Source organism: Saccoglossus kowalevskii, chromosome 19 (genome assembly GCF_978046115.1).
Source record: "Saccoglossus kowalevskii chromosome 19, keSacKowa6.1, whole genome shotgun sequence".
Lineage (NCBI taxonomy): Eukaryota > Metazoa > Hemichordata > Enteropneusta > Harrimaniidae > Saccoglossus > Saccoglossus kowalevskii.
Genome location: NC_140659.1, coordinates 13,565,802 through 13,579,174, shown reverse-complemented (window position 1 = coordinate 13,579,174; position 13,373 = coordinate 13,565,802). Strand labels below are relative to the sequence as shown.

Below are 13,373 nucleotides of genomic sequence, written 5' to 3'. Positions count from 1 at the left end.
CTAGCAAATTATTGATGGTCCTGTGAGTATCTGAACCACTGGTGATTGGCGAGACCCTACCCTGTTTAATTTATGCATTTATGGTTAGTGTTGGAAACAATACAAAAAAACTTTAAATCAGGAAAACAAATCAGATGCATTATGCTCTATTTCAAGAAGATAACTATCGTTTCTGCTTTAATATATATTTTTATAGACTTGCTGACTGTTGTGATTCTGAAAAAAACATCTTGAAAAATAAATATAAATTTCGATGAACGCGCTGAAGGCAGAAAGCGAAATTACTTATTTTGCTGTCACAGCTATTTCGCGTTCACCCCTTGTTTTACGCAATTAACAATTATTTTTAAAGAATGTTTATAAGCAGACTGCAAGAAAGTCAACTGTTATACAACGAATAGAAAATAGGTTTTTGTTATTTTGTTTTGTTATATGACTTCAACCTCTTTATTGTGTCAAAAGTGGGGGGTGGGTGTTTGCCTTAGCATGGGCCCTGACCCGGATAAATATGGTACTTTTCGACAATAAAGCTATTCTTCCTCATCCGTCAGCTCATCCACCTATTCATTTCCTGAGGGTGATCTTGACCACTATAGCCAATCTTGACCACTATAGCCAATCTTGACCACTATAGCCAATCTTGACTACTATAGCCAATCTTAACAACTGAGGCAAGACCTGCGAAAAACTGAATTTTTTTCCTCCACAAATTGTAGAGGCAAATATTTTTTTACATGTAAAGAAAGCCCACAAGTGTTCTTTTTATTAGCTTTGTTATCTGTGTTTGATCTGGGCAAAGCAATGCTGTGATCTTCTAAAACTTACTAAAATGCAATTCGAAATTTGATAAGCATCGATATTCTGTTTGTTTTTTCGACCTAATTAATTTTTTTTACAGTCACTGCAACCACTGATACAGTTCTTCGTTGAGTACCATGCTAACCAGAAATCTAATTTTCATTTCTGCTTTTGATAAATTTCTTAAATATTTGTTTAATTTTTTAGGCGTTATTGAGTTTTTATCACAAGGCGCAGTTGATGTCAATCATGCCGACTTCAAAGATATAAAATATCATTCCTGTCTCACCAACTTCTCAAGCAACGACCACCCGAGCGAGTTCTGTCACTCATTCAAACTCCGGCGGGCTTACGAGGGAAATATAATGAGTTTCACCAATTATACATATGATTTTAAAGGCGTTATCGACTACATTTTCTACTCGCACCAGTTCATGCATCCATTGGGTGTTCTGGGTCCAATCGATCCTCGATGGTTTGAAGAAACGAAGCTCCTTGGTTGTCCTCATATCCACGTCATGTCAGATCATCTTGCATTACTCACAGAGTTCGAAATGTCGTTTCCGATGCCTGGCAATAATTTAATAGCTCGGAGATAGCGCATATAACTAATGTGAAGTGTACATAAGAGTACATTGATTTAAGTTTCTGAAATGATCGTCTGTAATGTTTGCATTCAAGTTTTAGTATTATGAATTGTGCCATCTAGGTAATAGGCCTTGTTTATGACCCTAAAAAGGTCACATATCCTGGTACCTTTGGATGATACAAATTTATTATAAATGTGGATTTCTCAATTACATTTCCTCAGAAATGCATGCTGTGAATACACTGAAGTTCATAAACTGTTTAACACTGAAAATTTAGGTACCATTCAAAATTATTGATGTTATGAGATAATACTTTCTGAAATTACTAGGATGGGTGACCTACTATGATAATCAGTGGGATGCATATCATTATAGATATGAATACTAATCGGGTGATTCGCATAATTATCCTGTTATCTGGGTGGTATGATTTATAACATTTTTTAATAAATTTAGTGGGTTACAAAGGAATTAATTCTTAAAAGATCAATTAGCTTTGTTTCTATATTAACCCTCTTAACATCAAACTTGAATTTTGTCACTTTTCACAAAACCTGCAAACTTTTTCACATTTTTTGACAAATTTTGATCAAGAATTGTATCCAATGGCAATTTATGTCCATTTGGTTCAAAATTTAAAAAGAAATTATAAAAACATGTAGAAAAATGTTCCATCAAATTTTGGCGGGAAAGCATGAAGAATTTATAGAACAATGCAAACAAATGAGTACCAAAATTTATGAATTCAAAATATTATAGTTTTTTTCAGTTGAAAGTGAATGCAAATATTACAACTGTTTTTATTGATCAATGTGATCTTTACAGACTGACCTTATTTTGTAAAAAATAGTCGAAAAAATAATGCTGAGACAGAAGTACAAGATTTGTCTATTGTTATCAATTCCAAGTGTTCCCTTGTAAAGAATTTTATCCAAAAACTTTATCATAAGGTGATTTTTTTGAAATTTATATATAGTCTTTCAGATCTGTCCATGTTTATGTTTAACTTCAAACTGCCAAAAGTGGGAATTATTGTCATGTTTGGTTTTATCAATGCCTGAAATATTCTGGTTTGGATCTTTATGTTGGAATCTCGATGTTAAAATCAACCAAATGTTTAAATCAATTTAAATCTCCAAAAATTACATCCCTCCCCAGATACTATTTGGACAGTTTTAATATGACTTGTGTGTAAACTTTTTATTCTGTGCTATTTGCAGCTTATTTCATTTATTTTTAAATGTGTAGATCTTCATGGTAATATTCACAGACCACAGATTCTGTTCTAGAGATTGTGTCTACGTTTGCAGACTTGCATTCATATCTTAATGTTTTTGAATTTACATACATGGCACTGAATTAATTTTAAATTTCCTATTAATTGAATCATTTATTGTCATTGTTAAAGTAATGCTATTTTAAAGAAATTATAGCAGCTTTTGATAGCTTCAAGATATTGTCAATATTTGAATGTGAGTTTGCTAATGCTAGAATGGTTCCTACACAAATCTTGATTGCAAAACAAATTTTGTTTTTAAATTCAAAATTGATATTTTAATAAATATTGCCATTATTGTAATTTTTGCCAATTTTTAATTGGGTATGTTTTGATGGTTTGCAGGCAGTTTTTATTCACTACTCTACCTTCCACCTATGAATACCTTCTCTATTCTGTTTCTAAGTTTGTAAATTTGGAATTTGGGGCGTATGTATGTGCGGCATTCATCATTGCTGTTTTAAGACCGAAAAACAAATCATCAACATTTGTATGATAAAAACTGCCATGATTGCCTGCCAAGCTAAGGCCTTTGTGTGTGAAGATACTTCTATCAGATTTTTTTTATTTGCTAACGAGTTAAAGTCAGCATTGACAACTCTCTAACTAGAGACGTAAAACTATTTTTGATTGGTTGGTTGAACAAAACATTCTGGTCGGTGGATTTTTTTTTAATTGTTGTCATGGATATAAGCTTCTGTATATCAGATATATTAAATTTTCTCCCGTTTGCTATAATTTGTACAAGTTATGTTTTGTAGCAAACTGTTAGTACAATGCACAAAGAAAATTTTATCATTTTAATTATGAAAGTTCGGGTATTTTCAAGGATATGTAAATAATAGCTTAATAAATGCCATTTAAGATGTATCACCATCTTGCTCATATTCTATAGTTTGAGGACATTTAGTTATTTTTGTAGAATTTTTAGTTTGCATGTGTAGGTATTCCGATTGAAATATATCACTCTTTCCCTCACCTTCTATCCATACACTTTAGTGATAATGCCAAACATTTTAGTTTTCCATTTGCACTTTACTATTGATTGGCTGCTTTCAGTCATGTGTTCTACACTTGACTGCCTATTGGCTGCTTTCACTTGTGATGCTGCTCTTTACTACTGATTGGCTGCTCTCACTTGAGATGCTGCTCTTTACTACTGATTGGCTGCTTTCACTTGTGATGCTGCTCTTTACTACTGATTGGCTGCTCTCACTTGTGATGCTGCTCTTTACTACTGATTGGCTGCTCTCACTTGTGATGCTGCTCTTTACTACTGATTGGCTGCTCTCACTTGTGATGCTGCTCTTTACTACTGATTGGCTGCTCTCACTTGTGATGATGCTCTTTGCTACTGATTGGCTGCTCTCACTTGTGATGTTGCTCCTTACTACTGATTGGCTGCTTTCAGTCATGTGATGCTACAGTTGAATGCTCATTTGCTGCTTTCACTTGTGATGTTGCTCCTTACTACTGATTGGCTGCTTTCAGTCATGTGAAGCTGCACTTTAATGCCTATTGGCTACTTTCATTCATAATGCTGGATGGTAATTTCTTTTAGTCACTCTGGTTCAAGTTATGCTTCACATTGATGCCTATTGGTTGCTTTTACTCGAGTAATATTGATAGTTTTTTTCATCCGTGTGATACTGCAGATGAATCTATTGGTTACATTCAGTAATGTGATGCCAGGCTCATTCAATATTGGCAAAGGAGACTAAAGTTTTGAATACTGAATGAAATGAACATAACTTTCTTATAACTGCATTTGCATTCCTCCTGTCACAAGTATTCACAACAGTATAATTTCAGCAAATTTTGAAACAAACTTGATTATCTGTTTCATTGGGTGGATAACGTGCATGCAAGAGTATAATTTTTATGATGATTGTTTCATTACTTTGATGGGTCTTTCAGGCTAATAATTGGCTCTTTATGTGGGTGGGTGTATGAATTGCAGTTGTGGAGAAGCCATGTTTCTGGGAGATTGGGTGTTGATGGGAATCTGCCATGGTGGTAATTGGTGGTATTTAGTTCACGATTCAAGTTGTGATATTTGCCTTTGTTTTGCCTTAACGACAGGGGATAAGGTTAATTAGACGTTATTGGGGTGTGTTTTGACTTCCCCCTAATGAATGCATAACAATTGTGTTGGGCATTGAATCAACCCATTGTGTTTCTTTGCTGTACATCTTGTATCAATTTATACGCAACTCAACCAACCAGCTGTAAGCATTTCATTTCATTTCAAAGGCGAAATTGGTTGTCATTTTACAATTTGAATTTCCCAAGAACAAATATAGAATGTAATTCACTTCAACAAGATTGTTTTTTTTTTGTTTTTTTGAACACTATTTGAGTCTGTGATGTTAAAATTGGATTTCTTTTATTAGCTACATGTAAAATGTTTTTCCCGGAAAAGTCCTTTGTTACCACGACAATGGTTTATGTAAATATGCATTTGGTTAAAAAAAAATAGTTTCATAAGGAAAGAAAAGTTTTGTACAAATGTGATCAGAGATTCTGGTCCAGTTTTTTTAAAGTATGACCAAAGTTAAATGAGAAAATAGCTTTCCTTTTTTGTGACTAAAACAGGGATTTTGAAGGAAGAATCATTTTATATGAAGTATTTGTATTTTTTATATTGTGTCTTTAAGTGTAATAAAGCCAGTGTCCACCATAATGATATATTTGGATATCTACATGCCTCATTTGAATATGCTAATTAGGTGATGTTACCCTATTGAAGGAATTATGGAGCAGGACTGCCAACAAATTCACAATAAAAACTGATTCTAGTCACAAAAGGATGGGCACTTCATTAATATTCAGATACTAATGCAACGTCATTTAAATGCAGAAATAAGTTTCCCTTGCCTCCTGGATATGCTAATATATTTCCTATGCCTACTAGATACATGTTATATGCTAATAATTTTCCCATGCCAACTAAATGTGCTTATAAGTTGCCCATGACCACCAGACATGCCAATACATTTCCATGCCTACTAAATATGCTAATGAGTTGCCAATGCCTACTATGTATGCAAATGAATTTGCTCTCACTTGTATGCCACTCAAGTAATTCCCTGAATCCGTGGTATAGCATTCACTATATATCTGTGACTCTACCATCTAATGCATAGAATCTATTCTGTGTTTTATGCACTATATGCCACTTCACAAATGCCTAGAATCAATGTTCCACTCATCAAAACAGTCCACTAATACACAGCTTTGACACTAATATTCTATTTTCTTATCCATTCTGGTTTATGTAAATGTCATGAGTCTCTTATTGAATAAAATACTCACTTGCTGTTCAAATGCATGGAATTACATGTATGCATATTACGCGATCTAAGATGATTGACAATGTTTACAAAGACAGAATTTTCATCCAACCAAATCTATGACCAAGCAGCTGACTGATGAGATATTACTAGCATTGTAGCTAAGCATTTGTGCGGTGTCATGTAATAAGGGAAATGTACATTCTAGGCTATGGAGATCATATCAAAGGCAATTTATGAGAGAAAAAAACACCTCTTTGATTCACATTATGACGTTATAGTTCATTTTACGTTTGAACTCTGGTTCACCAGTTGTATAAGAATCCAGTCAGTAAACACATCTCTCAATCATCACGGCAGCCATATGATTATGGTGGAACCTTTTTTGGGCCATTCCACTATGAATTAGGGGTTCAGCTAGTTTAATGGTTATTTTCACCTGATTAGAGAAATCCAACCACCCTAACTTAGCAATTAAAAAAAGTCAAGTTGGAACAAATTTGTACTAAAGTACCAATGAATGATTAAAGATATACCATATTGCCTTATAATTGCATTCTTTGTACTTCATTAAAATTATGTTGTGCATAAATTGGCACTATTGAGTAAAGTTATTGCCATAAATTAAATCTTATGTCAGGAAGGGGTTAGGGTTATGAACATTTCAGACTTTTTTACCATATGTAGTCCTGCACTTACCTTTCTATAGTTGTCATGGTAACCACAGACCACACATCTATTTGTATATTTTTGTGGAAACAATAAAGTCCAAGCATTTTACAAGCTTCAAATGTGTTATTATTCAAATTTGACTGAATAAATGCCGAGACTTCTCACTCGGTGAAATGGTTCCTACTACATGTACTTGCAACACAGGATTTTATGAGTGTTTTGATTTCCGTGCATCACGATAGTTCCGATGACTTACTGCACATGGTTTAACAAGTGAACTTTCAATTTCCACAAGTTCTCTCGTGCACTATGGAATTTCCCACTTCTCACACAAAAATTAGCACGCGAGACCAGTGCAGCTACCTTCCCTGGAGGTTCCTGCGTAAATTTCAATATTTATATATACATTCTACATCTTGTCGCACATGTGTATGTATGTATAAGTGTTTGACCATCAAATTCAAGATGGCCGAATGGCAGCTATTTTGATGTTGAAAATTCATGAAAATCAAACATTTCTGTCACTTCTGAACTAGATATTGGCTGTGTATGGATGCATTCGTACATACCTAGTACATATATTGGACATTATGGGACTTTGATGATAGTCATTTTGTTTTTCGGATCAGATTCAAAATAGCAGACGAGCGACCATTTTGTTTTAAATAATTGTTCCTCATCCGTATCCTGATTTGCCTCGACCAATGACGTCCAAATTTTATATATACATTATACATGATATCACACATATGCACATTTATTTGATAATCTGATTCAAGATTGCCAAATAATTGTAGATTCAATGTTAAAATGCATCTAAGTCAAGCATTGCCATTTGCCATTATGAATCCATTTACAATTTTTCAGATTCGATTCAAAATTGCTAATGCAAATGCTTTTCTACTGACAACGATCAAACTTTATACAATTACATTAGACATACCCTTTGTTTCATGGTCTGATTCAAAATAGATGACTCATTTTAATTTTAATTTGACCAATATGACTTGTTATATTAAAATATTCATGCCTAACTGTATAAAAGAAAATTTCATCAACCAAGAAAATAAAGCTGACTTCCCATTGGCCAGTGAATCAAGTATGACTGTAGTAAAGCTGACTTCCCATTGGCCAGTGAATCAAATATGACAGTAGTAAAGCTGACTTCCCATTGGCCAGTGAATCAAATATGACAGTAGTAAAGCTGACTTCCCATTGGCCAGTGAATCAAGTATGACTGTAGTAAAGCTGACTTCCCATTGGCCAGTGAATCAAGTATGACAGTAGTAAAGCTGACTTCCCATTGGCCAGTGAATCAAGTATGACAATAGTAAAGCTGACTTCCCATTGGCCAGTGAATCAAGTATGACAGTTGTAAAGCTGACTTCCCATTGGCCAGTGAATCAAGTGTGACAGTAGTAAAGCTGACTTCCCATTGGCCAGTGAATCAAGTATGACTGTAGTAAAGCTGACTTCCCATTGGCCAGTGAATCAAGTGTGACAGTAGTAAAGCTGACTTCCCATTGGCCAGTGAATCAAGTATGACTGTAGTAAAGCTGACTTCCCATTGGCCAGTAAATCAAATATGACAGTAGTAAAGCTGACTTCCCATTGGCCAGTGAATCAAATATGACAGTAGTAAAGCTGACTTCCCGTTGGCCAGTGAATCAAATATGACAGTAGTAAAGCTGACTTCCCATTGGCCAGTGAATCAAATATGACAGTAGTAAAGCTGACTTCCCATTGGCCAGTGAATCAAGTATGACTGTAGTAAAGCTGACTTCCCATTGGCCAGTGAATCAAGTGTGACTGTAGTAAAGCTGACTTCCCATTGGCCAGTGAATCAAATATGACAGTAGTAAAGCTGACTTCCCATTGGCCAGTGAATCAAGTATGACTGTAGTAAAGCTGACTTCCCATTGGCCAGTGAATCAAATATGACAGTAGTAAAGCTGACTTCCCATTGGCCAGTGAATCAAGTATGACTGTAGTAAAGCTGACTTCTCATTGGCCAGTGAATCAAATATGACAGTAGTAAAGCTGACTTCCCATTGGCCAGTGAATCAAGTATGACTGTAGTAAAGCTGACTTCTCATTGGCCAGTGAATCAAATATGACTGTAGTAAAGCTGACTTCCCATTGGCCAGTGAATCAAGTATGACAATAGTAAAGCTGACTTCCCATTGGCCAGTGAATCAAGTATGACTGTAGTAAAGCTGACTTCCCATTGGCCAGTGAATCAAGTATGACTGTAGTAAAGCTGACTTCCCATTGGCCAGTGAATCAAGTATGACTGTAGAAAAGCTGACTTCCCATTGGCCAGTGAATCAAGTATGACTGTAGTAAAGCTGACTTCCCATTGGCCAGTGAATCAAATATGACAGTCGTAAAGCTGACTTCCCATTGGCCAGTGAATCAAGTATGACAATAGTAAAGCTGACTTCCCATTGGCCAGTGAATCAAATATGACACTAGTAAAGCTGACTTCCCATTGGCCAGTGAATCAAGTATGACTGTAGTAAAGCTGACTTCCCATTGGCCAGTGAATCAAGTGTGACAGTAGTAAAGCTGACTTCCCATTGGCCAGTGAATCAAGTATGACTGTAGTAAAGCTGACTTCCCATTGGCCAGTGAATCAAATATGACAGTAGTAAAGCTGACTTCCCATTGGCCAGTGAATCAAATATGACAGTAGTAAAGCTGACTTCCCATTGGCCAGTGAATCAAGTATGACTGTAGTAAAGCTGACTTCCCATTGGCCAGTGAATCAAGTGTGACTGTAGTAAAGCTGACTTCCCATTGGCCAGTGAATCAAATATGACAGTAGTAAAGCTGACTTCCCATTGGCCAGTGAATCAAATATGACAGTAGTAAAGCTGACTTCCCATTGGCCAGTGAATCAAGTATGACTGTAGTAAAGCTGACTTCCCATTGGCCAGTGAATCAAGTGTGACAGTAGTAAAGCTGACTTCCCATTGGCCAGTGAATCAAGTATGACTGTAGTAAAGCTGACTTCCCATTGGCCAGTGAATCAAATATGACAGTAGTAAAGCTGACTTCCCATTGGCCAGTGAATCAAATATGACAGTAGTAAAGCTGACTTCCCATTGGCCAGTGAATCAAGTATGACTGTAATAAAGCTGACTTCCCATTGGCCAGTGAATCAAATATGACAGTAGTAAAGCTGACTTCCCATTGGCCAGTGAATCAAGTATGACTGTAGTAAAGCTGACTTCCCATTGGCCAGTGAATCAAATATGACAGTAGTAAAGCTGACTTCCCATTGGCCAGTGAATCAAATATGACAGTAGTAAAGCTGACTTCCCATTGGCCAGTGAATCAAATATGACAGTTGTAAAGCTGACTTCCCATTGGCCAGTGAATCAAATATGACAGTAGTAAAGCTGACTTCCCATTGGCCAGTGAATCAAATATGACAATAGTAAAGCTGACTTCCCATTGGCCAGTGAATCAAGTATGACAATAGTAAAGCTGACTTCCCATTGGCCAGTGAATCAAATATGACTGTAGTAAAGCTGACTTCCCATTGGCCAGTGAATCAAATATGACAGTAGTAAAGCTGACTTCCCATTGGCCAGTGAATCAAGTATGACTGTAGTAAAGCTGACTTCCCATTGGCCAGTGAATCAAGTGTGACTGTAGTAAAGCTGACTTCCCATTGGCCAGTGAATCAAATATGACAGTAGTAAAGCTGACTTCCCATTGGCCAGTGAATCAAATATGACAGTAGTAAAGCTGACTTCCCATTGGCCAGTGAATCAAGTGTGACAGTAGTAAAGCTGACTTCCCATTGGCCAGTGAATCAAGTATGACTGTAGTAAAGCTGACTTCCCATTGGCCAGTGAATCAAATATGACAGTAGTAAAGCTGACTTCCCATTGGCCAGTGAATCAAATATGACAGTAGTAAAGCTGACTTCCCATTGGCCAGTGAATCAAGTATGACTGTAGTAAAGCTGACTTCCCATTGGCCAGTGAATCAAGTATGACAGTAGTAAAGCTGACTTCCCATTGGCCAGTGAATCAAGTATGACTGTAGTAAAGCTGACTTCCCATTGGCCAGTGAATCAAATATGACAGTAGTAAAGCTGACTTCCCATTGGCCAGTGAATCAAATATGACAGTAGTAAAGCTGACTTCCCGTTGGCCAGTGAATCAAATATGACAGTAGTAAAGCTGACTTCCCATTGGCCAGTGAATCAAATATGACAGTAGTAAAGCTGACTTCCCATTGGCCAGTGAATCAAGTATGACTGTAGTAAAGCTGACTTCCCATTGGCCAGTGAATCAAGTGTGACTGTAGTAAAGCTGACTTCCCATTGGCCAGTGAATCAAATATGACAGTAGTAAAGCTGACTTCCCATTGGCCAGTGAATCAAATATGACAGTAGTAAAGCTGACATCCCATTGGCCAGTGAATCAAGTATGACTGTAGTAAAGCTGACTTCCCATTGGCCAGTGAATCAAGTGTGACAGTAGTAAAGCTGACTTCCCATTGGCCAGTGAATCAAGTATGACTGTAGTAAAGCTGACTTCCCATTGGCCAGTGAATCAAATATGACAGTAGTAAAGCTGACTTCCCATTGGCCAGTGAATCAAATATGACAGTAGTAAAGCTGACTTCCCATTGGCCAGTGAATCAAGTATGACTGTAGTAAAGCTGACTTCCCATTGGCCAGTGAATCAAATATGACAGTAGTAAAGCTGACTTCCCATTGGCCAGTGAATCAAGTATGACTGTAGTAAAGCTGACTTCCCATTGGCCAGTGAATCAAATATGACAGTCGTAAAGCTGACTTCCCATTGGCCAGTGAATCAAATATGACAGTAGTAAAGCTGACTTCCCATTGGCCAGTGAATCAAATATGACAGTTGTAAAGCTGACTTCCCATTGGCCAGTGAATCAAATATGACAGTAGTAAAGCTGACTTCCCATTGGCCAGTGAATCAAATATGACAGTAGTAAAGCTGACTTCCCATTGGCCAGTGAATCAAGTATGACAATAGTAAAGCTGACTTCCCATTGGCCAGTGAATCAAATATGACTGTAGTAAAGCTGACTTCCCATTGGCCAGTGAATCAAATATGACTGTAGTAAAGCTGACTTCCCATTGGCCAGTGAATCAAATATGACTGTAGTAAAGCTGACTTCCCATTGGCCAGTGAATCAAATATGACTGTAGTAAAGCTGACTTCCCATTGGCCAGTGAATCAAGTATGACAATAGTAAAGCTGACTTCCCATTGGCCAGTGAATCAAATATGACTGTAGTAAAGCTGACTTCCCGTTGGCCAGTGAATCAAATATGACAGTAGTAAAGCTGACTTCCCATTGGCCAGTGAATCAAATATGACAGTAGTAAAGCTGACTTCCCATTGGCCAGTGAATCAAGTATGACTGTAGTAAAGCTGACTTCCCATTGGCCAGTGAATCAAGTGTGACTGTAGTAAAGCTGACTTCCCATTGGCCAGTGAATCAAATATGACAGTAGTAAAGCTGACTTCCCATTGGCCAGTGAATCAAATATGACAGTAGTAAAGCTGACATCCCATTGGCCAGTGAATCAAGTATGACTGTAGTAAAGCTGACTTCCCATTGGCCAGTGAATCAAGTGTGACAGTAGTAAAGCTGACTTCCTATTGGCCAGTGAATCAAGTATGACTGTAGTAAAGCTGACTTCCCATTGGCCAGTGAATCAAATATGACAGTAGTAAAGCTGACTTCCCATTGGCCAGTGAATCAAATATGACAGTAGTAAAGCTGACTTCCCATTGGCCAGTGAATCAAGTATGACTGTAGTAAAGCTGACTTCCCATTGGCCAGTGAATCAAATATGACAGTAGTAAAGCTGACTTCCCATTGGCCAGTGAATCAAGTATGACTGTAGTAAAGCTGACTTCCCATTGGCCAGTGAATCAAATATGACAGTAGTAAAGCTGACTTCCCATTGGCCAGTGAATCAAATATGACAGTAGTAAAGCTGACTTCCCATTGGCCAGTGAATCAAATATGACAGTTGTAAAGCTGACTTCCCATTGGCCAGTGAATCAAATATGACAGTAGTAAAGCTGACTTCCCATTGGCCAGTGAATCAAATATGACAGTAGTAAAGCTGACTTCCCATTGGCCAGTGAATCAAGTATGACAATAGTAAAGCTGACTTCCCATTGGCCAGTGAATCAAATATGACTGTAGTAAAGCTGACTTCCCATTGGCCAGTGAATCAAATATGACTGTAGTAAAGCTGACTTCCCATTGGCCAGTGAATCAAATATGACTGTAGTAAAGCTGACTTCCCATTGGCCAGTGAATCAAATATGACTGTAGTAAAGCTGACTTCCCATTGGCCAGTGAATCAAATATGACTGTAGTAAAGCTGACTTCCCATTGGCCAGTGAATCAAATATGACTGTAGTAAAGCTGACTTCCCATTGGCCAGTGAATCAAATATGACTGTAGTAAAGCTGACTTCCCATTGGCCAGTGAATCAAGTATGACTGTAGTAAAGCTGACTTCCCATTGGCCAGTGAATCAAATATGACTGTAGTAAAGCTGACTTCCCATTGGCCAGTGAATCAAGTGTGACAGTAGTAAAGCTGACTTCCTATTGGCCAGTGAATCAAGTATGACTGTAGTAAAGCTGACTTCCCATTGGCCAGTGAATCAAATATGACAGTAGTAAAGCTGACTTCCCATTGGCCAGTGAATCAAATATGACTGTAGT

General features: G+C 37.2%; 1 protein-coding gene across 1 annotated transcript in view; it reads left to right on the top strand.

Moving 5' to 3' along the window:
- LOC100370392 (CCR4-NOT transcription complex subunit 6-like) overlaps positions 1-5,352 on the top strand; it is a 30,488-nt gene extending 25,136 nt beyond the window's left edge. Inside the window, exon 10 of the mRNA XM_002730880.4 lies at positions 1,006-5,352. Coding sequence (XP_002730926.1) covers positions 1,006-1,397 — 392 coding nt within the window. The 3' untranslated portion in view covers positions 1,398-5,352. The remainder of the gene's footprint in view (positions 1-1,005) is intronic.
- Positions 5,353-13,373: the final 8,021 nt, after the last annotated feature.